The sequence below is a fragment of the Cibotium barometz genome, chromosome 4 (assembly GCF_041138505.1).
Source record: "Cibotium barometz isolate CiBa-2024 chromosome 4, ASM4113850v1, whole genome shotgun sequence".
NCBI classification, from domain to species: domain Eukaryota; kingdom Viridiplantae; phylum Streptophyta; class Polypodiopsida; order Cyatheales; family Cibotiaceae; genus Cibotium; species Cibotium barometz.
The window spans coordinates 62,245,981-62,259,307 of NC_141049.1; the positions used below are offsets into that span (position 1 = coordinate 62,245,981).

The following is a 13,327-nucleotide window of genomic DNA, read 5'->3' on the forward strand; positions in this document are numbered from 1 at the left end:
AATGTCTCTATTGCATTAATCAAATTGGACTTGTGGCCACATTGCTCCTATGACTAATAGCCTTAATATGTATAGTAGTGATGTTCATTATTAGTGTGTTTAAAGCGAGCTGGCTGTCTGGGAACATGATCAGCTGAGAGTCAGCTGATGTCAGATAAGGAACTGTAGCGATGAATCATTGTGAGGTCTACGGTGTTTAAGGGTTTGTATGTGTCAAAGGACACAGAAATAAGAAGGTCTGAAGTCAGTTGAATCAGACAGACAACTAGGTCAAGACTAAATCAGTGCCGAATCAAACAGACAGATGGGTCAGGACTAAATCAGTGCCGAATCAGACAGTCAGCTGGGTCAGGACTGAGTCATATAGGAATCAACAGGAATTCAGCAAAGGTCAGGTTGACATGATCAACAGGGTTCTGGAGCAAGGTATTTGAGGGATAATCTGGGAGTTTAGAGGACAAGAAGTTGCCTAAAAGTCTCATAGAGTCAACCACGATCAAACAGGAATCAGCAAGTCAACTGAAGGTTAGCTGGAGTCAGATAAGGTCAACAACATATCAAAGGAGGTCAACTAAAGTGTTAAGACTAAAGACCAGGGTTGTTGAGAGTCAGATCTGACCCAGGCTCACATTTTGGTGCGTCAATTGATACAGGCTAAGGACGGTTAGGTGTCCAACTATATATGCAGGGGGTCACAGGATATTTTTAGGGCTGCTGGGTGAACTGAGCCGAGTGTTTTGAGTGATTTGGATGCTATAGAAGACGGAGTCTTTTCACTCTTCCCAACGTCATGAAGCAATACGACCTACAAAGATGTATCACGACTTGCATAAATAATAACCAACTTAATAAAATGTTAAAACCTACATAAGACATAGTTCCCACACAACACATGAGATGCACATATTTTTACAGGCAGAGGGTGCGCGTATGGAGCACGAAGAGGCAGGTGGGAGTGGAGAATACAGCAAAGTGTTGGCAGAGGGGTGCGCATGCGAAGCACGAAGAGCATGTGGGAGCAGTGAACACATAAAAGTGTTGGCGAAGCGCAAAGAGGCGGGGGTGAGGGCAGAAAGACGTGCAGACAGAGATGGGCATGGTGGGGCTCGGCTCTCTAGATCAGCAGCACTCTTACTTGACCTTTTACTTTCCCTTCTTGGTGAAGGAGCTGGCGTAAGTCCACCTATAAAAGATTCTATGATGTCACCAGAGTTTCTTTTACTGAATTGTCTTGATTCTCATATGGGTGGCTGAGATGGACTCTAGACTCTAGACATGGTATGGTAGCCATTGTTGCACATGTTGGATTTGAATAGTAGCTTTGCATGTAATCTCAGAAATGTGTTAGCTGCTTCACCATGGAGATGGTGAATCCAAGGCTTTTGTGTTTACTGATGGTGATTCTTTTGGCATTACTTTACAAAGAGAAAAGGCCCTAATGGAAAGTGAACCAAAGGTAGCAGGGTGCTTGGTCATAGATTTGCTGGAAAAAAACTGCACGGCTGTGTAAAGCTGCAAAGTACAACACCAAGGACACAGGTAGCAAATGCCCAGGGAGAAGCTTGCTTTGGCTGTGCTGGTTGCTTGAGGGACAAGGCATACTTAGCGATAAGAAGTTTTCATAGGGAAGCTTGTGGAGGGGCCACAAGAGAGGGAATTAGAGAAGACGAGTGACCAGACCTTGTATGTACAAGAAGGCCTAAAGACTTGCAACAAGTGAGAGGAAGCTTGTGACAGACGTGAGCAATGGTTAATCGGCGGTGACTGGATTGTGGTCGAGATTGCAAGGAGAGGACCATTACTACTAAGGTAAAGAAGCAGGTTTTGAAAGGGATTCAGGCAGGTTAAAGTCGGGCTCACAATGAGTCATTGGGTGATAGCAAGTAATAGCTTTCACACACTCACTGGCCAACAAAATCTTGTGTACAAACTCGAGCTCTTCAGCATTACAATACATACTACATGCCTTATACCACTTTTTGAAGATATGTGAAGGTACAAAACCTGCAAGCAAATAGAGCCTCAGACTAGGCTGCATCATGCAAACAAGAAGCCATCTTAAGATGGATAGTGTAATGTCCTGGCCCTTCGTGTCAAGATGATTGATACAAACAGACAATATAGACACAGATTGATCATCATTTGATGCCCGAACACTTGATTTCCGCCGCTAAATTTACTTGGACTTGGAATCCTCTGGAGCACTCGAAGACTCCTGATCACCTGATTTCAAACCTTTAAAAGTCTCCCTGATTTCGCTTATGCCTTCCCCAAAGAAATCTTTCACCTTGTCTGCAACAGTCTTCAGCTCCTCCTTTGGTGGAATCTGGGAGTAAAAAACGCACATTTGTCTGCGGAATTAGAAATAGCGTTTTAAAACACCAAATCCCCCTGCAACATAATCCTGACCTGTACGACTCTAAGGTGGTAATGGGCAACATACTTTAGTGACATTTGATGGCATAAAAGCTGCTCTTTGGTCATCCATGTCCTGCATGCCCAAAAGCACAAAGTCTGTTATAAAATATATTTCACCATACATACTCCATATTGTGTTCCTACAACATAATGCATCTATCACGGATGTAGCACTCATGAATGGTTTTTTTTGCATTTATCATAGAGGTAGCAGTCATTTATTTTGACATGCTTTTCACTGCATAGATGCTCTTGATGTCACGTGCACCTGCTGTACTAGGGTGCCATATGGACATAACTGTACAGTGTTCACCACCCAGTTACATTTTAGATGAGCACTGAGAATGCTGTGCGCCCTAGTCTAGGGGCAGGTCACCAACTGCCATCAGGTCTAGGCTATAGGAGGTGTCAAGCTGGTGCATTGCATAGTCACCAGAAACGAGAAAGGAGAAACAGGAATGGAAACGTTCGAGGAATGGAAACGGGGAAACCAGTTTTTAGGGGTGGAAACGGCCGTTTCCTATGACAATATCACTTGGGAAACATGGAAACGGATGGGGTCCTGAAACGGAGAAATGCATTTCTAGGGACTGAAACGGCCGTTTCCTATGACTGGTGCATTGTCCCGCATGCAATAACAACCCACTTGCATTAATCTTTGTACAAAGGTCCAAGCAGCTTATTAGGCCAAGAGCCAGGCCCGGACACAATCAAAACTCATTGTGAGAAGCACCAGGGTGAAGACCCAATCTCCACGCAGCAAGAAGACCTATTACTGGTGCATTTTCACATCAGCTCAGCATGGACAGGTTCCAGCGCAGTTTGGACAGCCAGCAAGGGCTCATAAGGGCGGATCCAGGGTCAACTAGCCAATAGGGGAATATTCCTTAATTTTCCCCCCTTTTTCTGCATCTGAAAAGTGTAGGGCTACATGAGCGGATCCTCCAAAAAACAATAAAAAGGACCCTTGGGTTGCCTCATTTCTCGTCTCTCAAGTGTTGGAGCACAATTAGCAACTCAGTCGTCAGGAGCAGAGCAGCCAAGGAGTGATCCAGATCCAATAAGGAATTATCGTGTCTTCCGAAGCTCAGCAGGCCATTTGCCCTGGTCTAGATACTCTCTCACGTCAGCATTTTTGGTAACATCACTTTGTACTCAGTTTAATCCAGGAAATACATTGCTTTCCGTGGGGGGGCTTTAGTGGGTGGATTGGGACACAATAGGGTGTCGTCTCTCTGTTCTCCTCTTTATATATATACCTAGATGAATCCAGGAACATGCCCAAATTCACCTTTGAGGAATGTGCATGTTATATACTCATGGTAGTCAACCCACAAGACTAAATAACTATCAACTCCATTATGCATAGTATGGACTAGATACTACGACATCCCCACTAACGTCATCAGTGCCCAATAGTGGGTGTAGAACTCTATATCAAGATATGCTCTCACACACGCACTCCACACACACACACACACACACACACACACACACACACACACACATTCACACAAAGGCCTTTGTACTGAGTTTCTATCAAACCTCCGGAGATGCAGGGCAAACTCAGCCATAATGAAGACTAGCACTAAGGGAAGTAGCAAATAGAAAGAATTAGTACAGCAAATAAGTAGTTGATAGGGCAAATGCACCGCTAAAGATAGAAAGAATTAGCACAATATCAACTGGCCGCAACTCGGACGAAAACTTCGCAATGTGAAATCTGCATGTCCGCTAATACGGCTGAATTATATACCTACATGAATCCAGGAACATGCCCAAATTCACCTTTTAGGAACGTGCATGTTGTATACTCATGGTAGTCAACTCACAAGACTATATATCTATCAACTCCATTATGCATAGTATGGACTAGATACTACGACATCCCCACTAACGTCATCAGTGTCCAATAGTGGGTGTAGAGCTCTGTATCAAGATATGCTCTCATACATGCACTCACACACACATAGACACACATAAGAGCATATATTCACACAAAGGCCTTCGTACTGAGTTTCTATCAAACCTTCGGAGATGCAAGGCAGACTCAGCCATAATGAAGCCTAGCACTTTAAGCTTCAAAAATTGCATCATTAACACATGCCTTAATCATCATTACTTCCGCTATGCATGTAACATTGGTATCAGAGCTTTTGCTTTGATAAGGGATGTGTAGGAGAGAAATGTTGTGGACTGTTTTTTTAAGGTTCAGGAAACACCTTTAGGACCTCCCCACACACTTCTAACAGACGGTTTGCTAGAAGAATTTTTTAGCAGCAATATAGAAGAACACCTATCACCAAGGAGGATTCACAGGTTTCACAGCTGGCGGACCCCCAAATGGACACCCCAAGTTTGTGCCTACTGACTACATCTCAGGCAGGACCCAGCCCAAGATGCAAAAGATGTGAAGCACATTGAAAGCATACATGCAAATGAGCACTCGGAAGCATCCTTCCAAAGCTAAAGACATGAAGCCGGGGCTGCTTGTCACGCAAGGGATGAACACCGTAAGGCTGAAGCAGAGCAGACAAAACTTGAGCTCTGCACATTGCTGCAGCAAATTCCTGGTGCATCCTCAACATCAGTACCCAACGAACATCCATCTTATATAGTTTAGTAAGTATGATGATAAACTCGGCCCTAACTCTTTCCATTCTTGGTTACATCAATTTGAAGCTTATTTTTCCACCATTCAAAGGTCCGACAAGGACAGGGTGATGCTTTCCCCTGTCATTTGGTGGGTGAAACCTGAATCTAATTGCAAGATTGGTCCCAGCAGCACAAGGACCTTTGCACTAGCATTCTTGATTGTCAATGGACCACTTTCGAGGAGGCCCTCAAAAGCCGGTTTCTGCCACCTGACTACCTCAAATGTCTCGAGGATGAGATTCATGCTTTGCACCACGTCACGCACCCTGTACTCAAATTTGCCGACAGTCACCCGGTTGGCATTGCAATTGCAGAAGTCAGAAAAGGATGCCTTTTGGACCAGATTGTCTAGTGGGATGTCCGAAGCCTCCACCAGCAAACCTTTGCGGACACCGTTGATGTAGACTAGAATACGGAGTTGATATATAGCCACGAAAAGCCAAGGACTACCCAAGGCCACGAGGTAGAAATACCAAGGGCCTTCTTAGACCAGACACCAAAGCACAGGGGAGCTTCTCACCTGTAGTAGCCAAGCCAACAATGACCCCAAACCATGAAGGCAAAGAAACACATGACAGGGAGCCATTTGTCTGCAAGCGAGCACAAAAGAGGCGGCATCTTGTTGCCAAGCAGTGCGTGTTTGTGCTGCCACAAAAAGAACTACAGCCACAAAGTGTTGCCTAAGACTAGGGCTTCTGTGGGCTACCCCACAGAAGAATTGGGGGCTGCCTACTGCTATGTGCCACTTCAGAGGTTCTCATTGGCTGCCAAACACTGTTCCTGCCACTGATCTTGGTGCTAGCCCGCAAATTAGGAGCACAAGTTGTGCTGTTGCCACCTTTACACACAGATTCAACAGTTTCTGTCCACAGAGTTCAAATTCGCCAAGGCAAAGGCTGCTTTTTTTTGCAGCTTATGGATGCCTCCAGAAGGATTGTTGTGGAACACACAACAGTATCTGGCTGAGCTCTTGCAGGTACCATAGAGGCCGCATGCAGCTATGATATTCACTTAGAAGAGCCACCCGTGCTGCCCAAAACTGTGCCCACACAGGTAAAGAAGCCTGCTGGCTCTAGCTTGCCCAGCCTACAACTCAACACCAGTCAATTAAAGTGCTCAGAAGGAGAGATTTCAATCAGCACATAATGAAAATAGTGGTTTTACCCACAGAGTAAGAAGTATCCCTCTCTCTCTCTCTCTTTCTGTTTCTCTGTACTACTAATTTTACCCTAGACTCCTACTAAGAGCTTGAACCGGGCAGCATCAAGATTAATAGCATTGCAAATCTCACACAGTGAGCTTGATGTACAGCCAGTTTGTAGGCATTGAGCCTTATCTTCTGAGGTGACAACTCACCTGCCAACTAGACTAAGGCCCATGTGAGCATGGAACCATTCACAACACAGCATCGATGATCTCACATCGTCTTACCTTTTTGACTTTCACCCCTTCAACTTCTACCTCACCAATCACCAATCACCAATTAACCATTGTCTGCGTCCCTAGATATGTCCAGCATGAGCACAAGCCCCAGCTTGCTTCTGGGCTCATCTTATAAACTGACGTATGCACAGATAAATGCCATGAGACTATAGCCATACAAGAACCTTCTTTTGTTTTCTAAGATAAAATCCTTTCAATTTAGTCCTATTGTTAATCATGAAGAGACTTCCAACAAATCTAGGGTGTGTATTGGACCCATAGGCCATATAGAAACAAATCATGGTGATATATAGAAGCAAAAACATCATAAATATACTGCAGAAGGAAACCAACACGAACTTAAGGTACAAGGCACACACCACAATTTTGTAGCCATATTCCAACTCGGTTGCATTTTTCAGCATTGGATGACTCTTGATTGCTGTCATCCTGATCGTCCTTTCATCCTGTGGGCATTTAAGGTGTGATCATAGCAAAATAAGATTGAAAACCCATCTAGCAAGGGAAAGGGCAGTATAAATATAAAACAGATAGAAATGTTAACTCAGTTTTGGCGAGCAAAATAAGACAATCATCAAACGTGCTTATCCCATAGACAAGGTCATCTAAAAGTCGTTCTCCAAATATACAACCTCTGTTGGTTCCATACATACACACAGAGAGGGGGAAGATGATGACCAGCACGAAGGGGATTAAGGGAAAACCACAGGAGTCCTGAAAGATAAAGCGTACTTTCTATTAACATTTAAGCCTCCTTTTATTACAAGTTGTGGCCTTAGACCCATATAGTAACTATGACACATGTATACAACGGATATAGCAAGTAAATGCTCTCATGCCATGTGTGCACTCATGTGTACCTATACTTGTCACATGCACCCTGCACTGTGGTGCTATGTGACACACTAACTCAGCATTCAATGTAATATTATACATCATTAATACCCCTTTTTAGGAATATGTCATATGCCGTGGCCCCACTGTGAGCCCCAGTCCGGGACATGTCAGGCACGAGCTACGTAGCCTTAGGTGTAAGGGTCTGTCCCTTAACCCACTTGGAGAACAGTCACATGTAGGTCACCTTAGGTAGGGCATGTCTAGGTCAATCCTAGAAGAATATAGAAGCATGTAGTCATTGTCCAACATATATAACAGTCGGTCAACATCTAATATTGGACCAGCAATTAATGTCATCATTTATTTCTAGGCGCTAGCACTTCCTGCTTAATTTCACTAGTCGTGGACAATAATAACTGGCTGACAGCAGCATATATCTCTTATATAAGACGCCCCATAGATCCTTGCATAAATCATCTCATTCCACAAGTATTCAACCAAGCATTCAAGAGAACATGTGTGCTTAAGATCCCTAGGGTTCTTGGAGCATACAAATCAGCCTCAAGCACCCCATGCTTCAGTCCAAGGGAGCATAGAAGATCTTCTCATCTTCAGCCAGCATGTGTGCATATCCTAAGCACTCTCGATTTGCACAAGTGGCATCATAGAGTCTTCTATGGTGCCATTGGGTCAGCATATGGTTCAGCCTATGTATGGTCTTCCTCGTCCTTGTGTTTGGCAATCCACAGTCATCATTCACATCATTGTGTTTGGCAATCCACAGTCATCATTCACATCATTGTACAAAGTTCTTCAAAGTAATACAAGCAAACACTCCTCTACTTGCAAGGGGGGGGGGGGGGGGGGGGGGGGGGCGCTGCTTCATTGGGTAATTGGGACCCAATTTGGTGTCGACTCTCATCTTCTTTCTCAACTCCTCTCTTAATTGCATAAACTCACAAGTTTAAAGAAGGCTTTGTCACGTGTTACGACAGTCAACCTATTGCATGCTACAATACTAATAAAGGTGCTATGTGCTAGACTAAGATCTACAACCTTTAATTTAATCCTAACATCTAATGTGCCCCTAGCACTTCTTTATGTGCATGTGTGCACTATCCGTAACAACATTTTATGTGACATTATGTGCACATTACACCACTACATTTTTCCTAACATTCCCCCCTTAGTGGTTATCTGCACGTCTAGAAACCCGTGTCAACAAGTTGGGCTTCATCTTTGTTGTACTCCTTTGAGGTTAAGTTAGCAACTTCATCTCCAGCTTCTTTCTTCTCGTTGGCGTAGTGTCCGGCCTTGTAGCAATAGTGACATTCCCTTTCTTCTTCTTGGATGTATCATGTGATACACCTGTAGGTGGTCCACCAGGTGAACCACCATTCTGGCAGCCCCATCTGACCAGCAGGCCGACCACGATCCCCAGAAGCGGCTGCTTAGACCGGTTAGACCGGCTTCCAACCCTCCCGACAGTCCTTCCAATAGCAGCAACTTGTCGACTTCCTCTTTCCGTAGTTCTTCCACGTCGTAGAGCCCCTCTCACTGATGGCGGCACCCTTCGTCTTTAGGTGGCACCAATGGCAGCACCCTTCGTCTTCAGGTGGACGTAGAGATGTTATGACTCGGGATGAGCACACTCGGCTGCTCAAGTTAATCATGGGAAGAGTATGTAACTGGGAAGATCGTCGTACTGCACTCCTTTGTCAGAATACGCAGCGGAGATGATGACAAAATCTGGAAACACAAGAGCAAGTGCAGAAAAAAAACAGCAATGGAGAGAGAGGCGTGTAACTCTACTCTATGTACACAAAGAAGATCCCCAATATGATACAAAGTGGCAAGGGGCTGTGGGGCCATTTTATATGGCCCCCAAACAGCAGTCGGCCTGCTGTAGGACAGCCGACAAGAGTCCATAAGTGCCCACGACTGTATACACCAGTCGGCCAGCTCATAGGGGTGTCGGCCAGCACCAAGAAGGTCCACGACCTGTCCACATACAGTCAGCCAGCACCACTAAGAAGACTGATGCAGTCGGCTACCAAAAAGGACATCCTGCCACCTCAAGGCTGCCACCCAAGCCACAGAAAAATGGGAAAAATGTGGGGGAAAAATACGGGGAGAGGAAAAATGAGAAAACACCTACAAGGGCGGGCACACCCACAACAAAGGCCCTGGTGTCTACATAAAGACAAGAGATGACTTCGAAAACCCTCTCTCAGCTCCTAGCTGTGAAACCAACCACAGGGAGCTGGGGTGCCACCTAAGCAAATCCTAAGATAGCGACTTCGTGAAGAGGTCCACTGCAATGTCCTCCGTCGAACAAAACTCTAGCAAGATGTCATCAGCAATGATCTGTTCACGAACAAAGTGCCTCTAGATGACCGTGGGTTCCTCCGCTGGAAGCCCAATCCTGCCATGCAACCTCACCACCTCACAAGCAGCATCACAAGCAGCCCGGTACTCTGCCTCTGTCGACGACAAGGTAAAAGATGACTGCCTCTTATTGCTCCATAAAACTGCTCATGTGCCTGAAGTAGATCTCCTCGTGTCTGGATCTCCTCCCCAATCTGAGTCACTCCAATCGTGGAGTCGGACTCCATCCATCAATCCCCCTCCTGTGTAAAAGAGTCCATGATCCTTCGCATGCTGCAGAAACCACAAGATACGCAATCCTGCCTCCCAAAGAGTCATATGCAACCATGAGCTTAACTGCCGCATCAGGAAGCTCCCGTCCAATATGGTATCCATCAACCAAATCAATGAACCATTCTGCTTTCGAGTCAAAGAGGCATCACACTGCTCACAAGGATCAACACCTGTTACGGTGGGAAGCCAAGTCCTGGAAACGTGCTGAAGACCACGCAAGGCCTTCTGAAACCTGTAAAACAGCCCCTCTGATTCCGGGACCACAAAGCCTGGAGAGTGCGCAACATCCACCTCCTTCTGCAAGTAATCAACTGCCACCTGCCTGGCTTTCTGAGAGGTCCCCGTGGAAAGAACATCCTCATCTACAGGAGTTTCTTTGTCCCGAATACTACGAGACATCAGAGCATAAATTACCTGTACAGTTTCCTCTGACTAACAAACACAAGAACCACCAACGTCAGTACTGGAAAGTTCCTGCCAACTGCTGCCATCAACTGGCAAGCTATCCACCATCTCGTCCCGAAAAGCCTGCACCTGAAGCGTATCCACACTTAAGTGGCCATTACCACACTGCCACTCATCACAAAACTGAGGACCTGGGAGAGAGAGTGCTGAAAGCTTGTAAACTCCATTCTCCAGTCCGCCTTCCCACACTACCTGGCCTGTTGCTTTGTCCCGGAGAGCAACCAAATGCTCATCAAACTCCACCCGTACGCCAGTCTTGCAAACCTGATGCACTGACAACAGATGAAAACCAAGTGACGGAACATACAACACCCGTGAGAAATGCTTCCCCCCTCTGCCATCGGGAACTATCTCCAACCTACCCTTACTATGAACTGGGATAGTGGATGGATCCCTAGTAAGAATGTGACCAGAATACCTGCAGAGATCCTGTAAAGCCGAACGGGAAGGAGTCATGTGCCTGGAAGCACCACTGTCTAGAATCCAATCCCGAGTATCCGTTGTGGAGCTCAAGCCTCCTCCCTGCCTAAAGAAAATGAAACATCGATGTCCATCATCTCCAAGTGCACAAAAGCCGGAGTCTTCATGATTGCTGCCGAGGAATCTTCACCCTTCTCGATCTTCCGCTTGGGACACTGCCTCCAATAGCGGCCTTTCTCGCCACAATCATTACAGGTCCTCTCTGCCTTTAGTTTCTCGCGGTCAGCATCGGGCTTCTTCTCAGAAGACTTCTCCGATGAAGCCTTCCCTTTGCCCGTGTTACGGCCTTTCGACCGTTGGCCAGTTAAGGCCTCCGAACCTACGCCCTGTGGAGGGTTCGTGAATCGTTCCTTCTGGTCCAAGACCATGGGCACAAGCTCCTCCCATGTGATGGTGCTGAGCCTGCCACTGGTAATCAAAGACGAGTAAAATGCTGAGTACTGAGAGGAAAAATGCGACAGCAACGTTATGGCCATGTCCTCTGACAATATCTCCTTCCCAGCCCTCCTGGAGAACTTCCTACTGAAGAGCCTGCAGCTTGTTAATATGCTCCCACATCGTCGACGACTTTGCTGGGCTCATAACCCGCATCTGTACTTCCAAGGAAATCCTCTTCATGGGCGATACCTTGTTGTAAAGAGAAGCCAAATGCTGCCATATACCTCTGGCCAGCGTCATATGCTTTACATGATTGATTACCTACGGTGTGCAGTTGAGGAAGATAAATGAACGGATCCTAGTGTTGACACGATCCCACAATTGTGCTTGTACCTCCCGGTTCTTACGGATCAACGGTAACTCCCCTTCCTCTACTTCCGGCCCTAGAACCCCAACAATGATCAAATCAGCAAGGTCGTAAGACTCCAAAACAGATTCCATCATAACCTTCCATATGCCGTAGTTATTCCCGTCCAACTGACAGTCCACCGGGAACGTGGGGAGTGTAGGGATCTTCACATGCCTCTCCGCCATCTCTAACAAATCTGCCATTGCGGGCATGTAATCTGAAAGAGGGTGGGTGGGTGGGTGGGAACAAAGAAGAACTTGCACCTGCAAGTGGCTGTCCAGCAAATCAGCCCGCCGTCCTCTTGCTTCTCCTCTTCCCGAACAGTCCCGAACAATCCACCAATCAACAACACAACAGTCCCTCTCTTGCTCACACAAATCCCAAGAACTATCAAGAGCCTAGGGCTCTAATACCATGTCAGAATACGCAGCGGAGATGATGACAAAATCTGGAAACACAAGAGCAAGTGCAGAAAAAAGACAGCAATGGGGAGAGAGGCGTGTAACTCTACTCTATATACACAAAGAAGATCCCCAATATGATACAAAGTGGCAAGGGGCTGTGGGGCCATTTTATATGGCCCCCAAACAGCAGTCGGCCTCTACTGTAGGACAGCCGACAAGAGTCCATAAGTGCCCACGACTGTATACACCAATCGGCCAGCTCATAGGGGTGTCGGCCAGCACCAAGAAGGTCCACGACCTGTCCACATACAGTCGGCCAGCACCATAAGAAGACTGATGCAGTCGGCTACCAAAAAGGACATCCTCCCACCTCAGGGCTGCCACCCAAGCCACAGAAAAATGGGAAAAATGTGGGGAAAAATACGGGGAGTGAGGAAAAATAAGAAAACACCTACAAGAGCGGGCACACCCACAACGAAGGCCTAGTGTCTACATAAAGACAGGAGATGACTTCTACATCCTTTGCTAGTTCACTTCCAACACGTCCTGAAGCGACAATGGGAGCGTGCACAACAGCTTTCTAGAGAGAAGATTCCGGATTACCTCTCCCGCTTCTGGAAACTTATGCTATTGCTCCATCTGACAGTCGGAGCAAGTGGAGCGGTTCACGAATAGTCTTCGTTTTCCTTTGCAGTCTAATGTCAAGGCACATGAGCCTTGGAATCTACAAAAGGCTGTTAGTTTGGTCACCACTTTGGCAACCTGAGAGGCTCCCAAGCCCGGGAACTCTCAACAGCAACAACAGCAACAGCAAGACAAGGAGGCCAAGCCTTCCGATGGCAAGGGCAAGCCTAGCAGGGGAGAGTCCCCGAAGCTCACCCCTGAGGAGCGTCGGGCTAAACTGGCAACTAGACAATGCTTCTACTGTGATAGTATGCAACATATTGGCAAGAATTTCCTGAAAAAGAAGCAAAAACAGGTTGGTAAAGGAAAGGAAAAGCAAAAGACTGGGTCAGCAGCGGCTACAATTGCCCCTTCGGCCCCAGATTCAGCTTCTACGGCTCCCTCTACCTCCATCAAGTTCTGCAACTTCCTTATGTCTGACCCATTCTGGTTGGCTTTCCGTAGTTCTTGGATGGCATGATACAGTTATGTGCCATGGTACCCTCCATGGGCA

At 46.4% G+C, this 13,327-nt stretch overlaps 1 protein-coding gene across 1 annotated transcript in view; it reads right to left on the minus strand.

The window, feature by feature from the left end:
* Positions 1 to 1,922: 1,922 nt before the first annotated feature.
* Positions 1,923 to 13,327, minus strand: part of LOC147639480 (protein HHL1, chloroplastic-like) — a 45,578-nt gene continuing 34,173 nt past the window's right edge. The window contains exons 3-5 of the mRNA XM_086791848.1: positions 6,876 to 6,962; positions 2,444 to 2,491; positions 1,923 to 2,326 (exon numbers count right to left, since the gene is read on the minus strand). Of these exons, the coding sequence (XP_086647974.1) occupies positions 2,177 to 2,326; positions 2,444 to 2,491; positions 6,876 to 6,962 (285 nt within the window). The 3' untranslated portion in view covers positions 1,923 to 2,176. The remainder of the gene's footprint in view (positions 2,327 to 2,443; positions 2,492 to 6,875; positions 6,963 to 13,327) is intronic.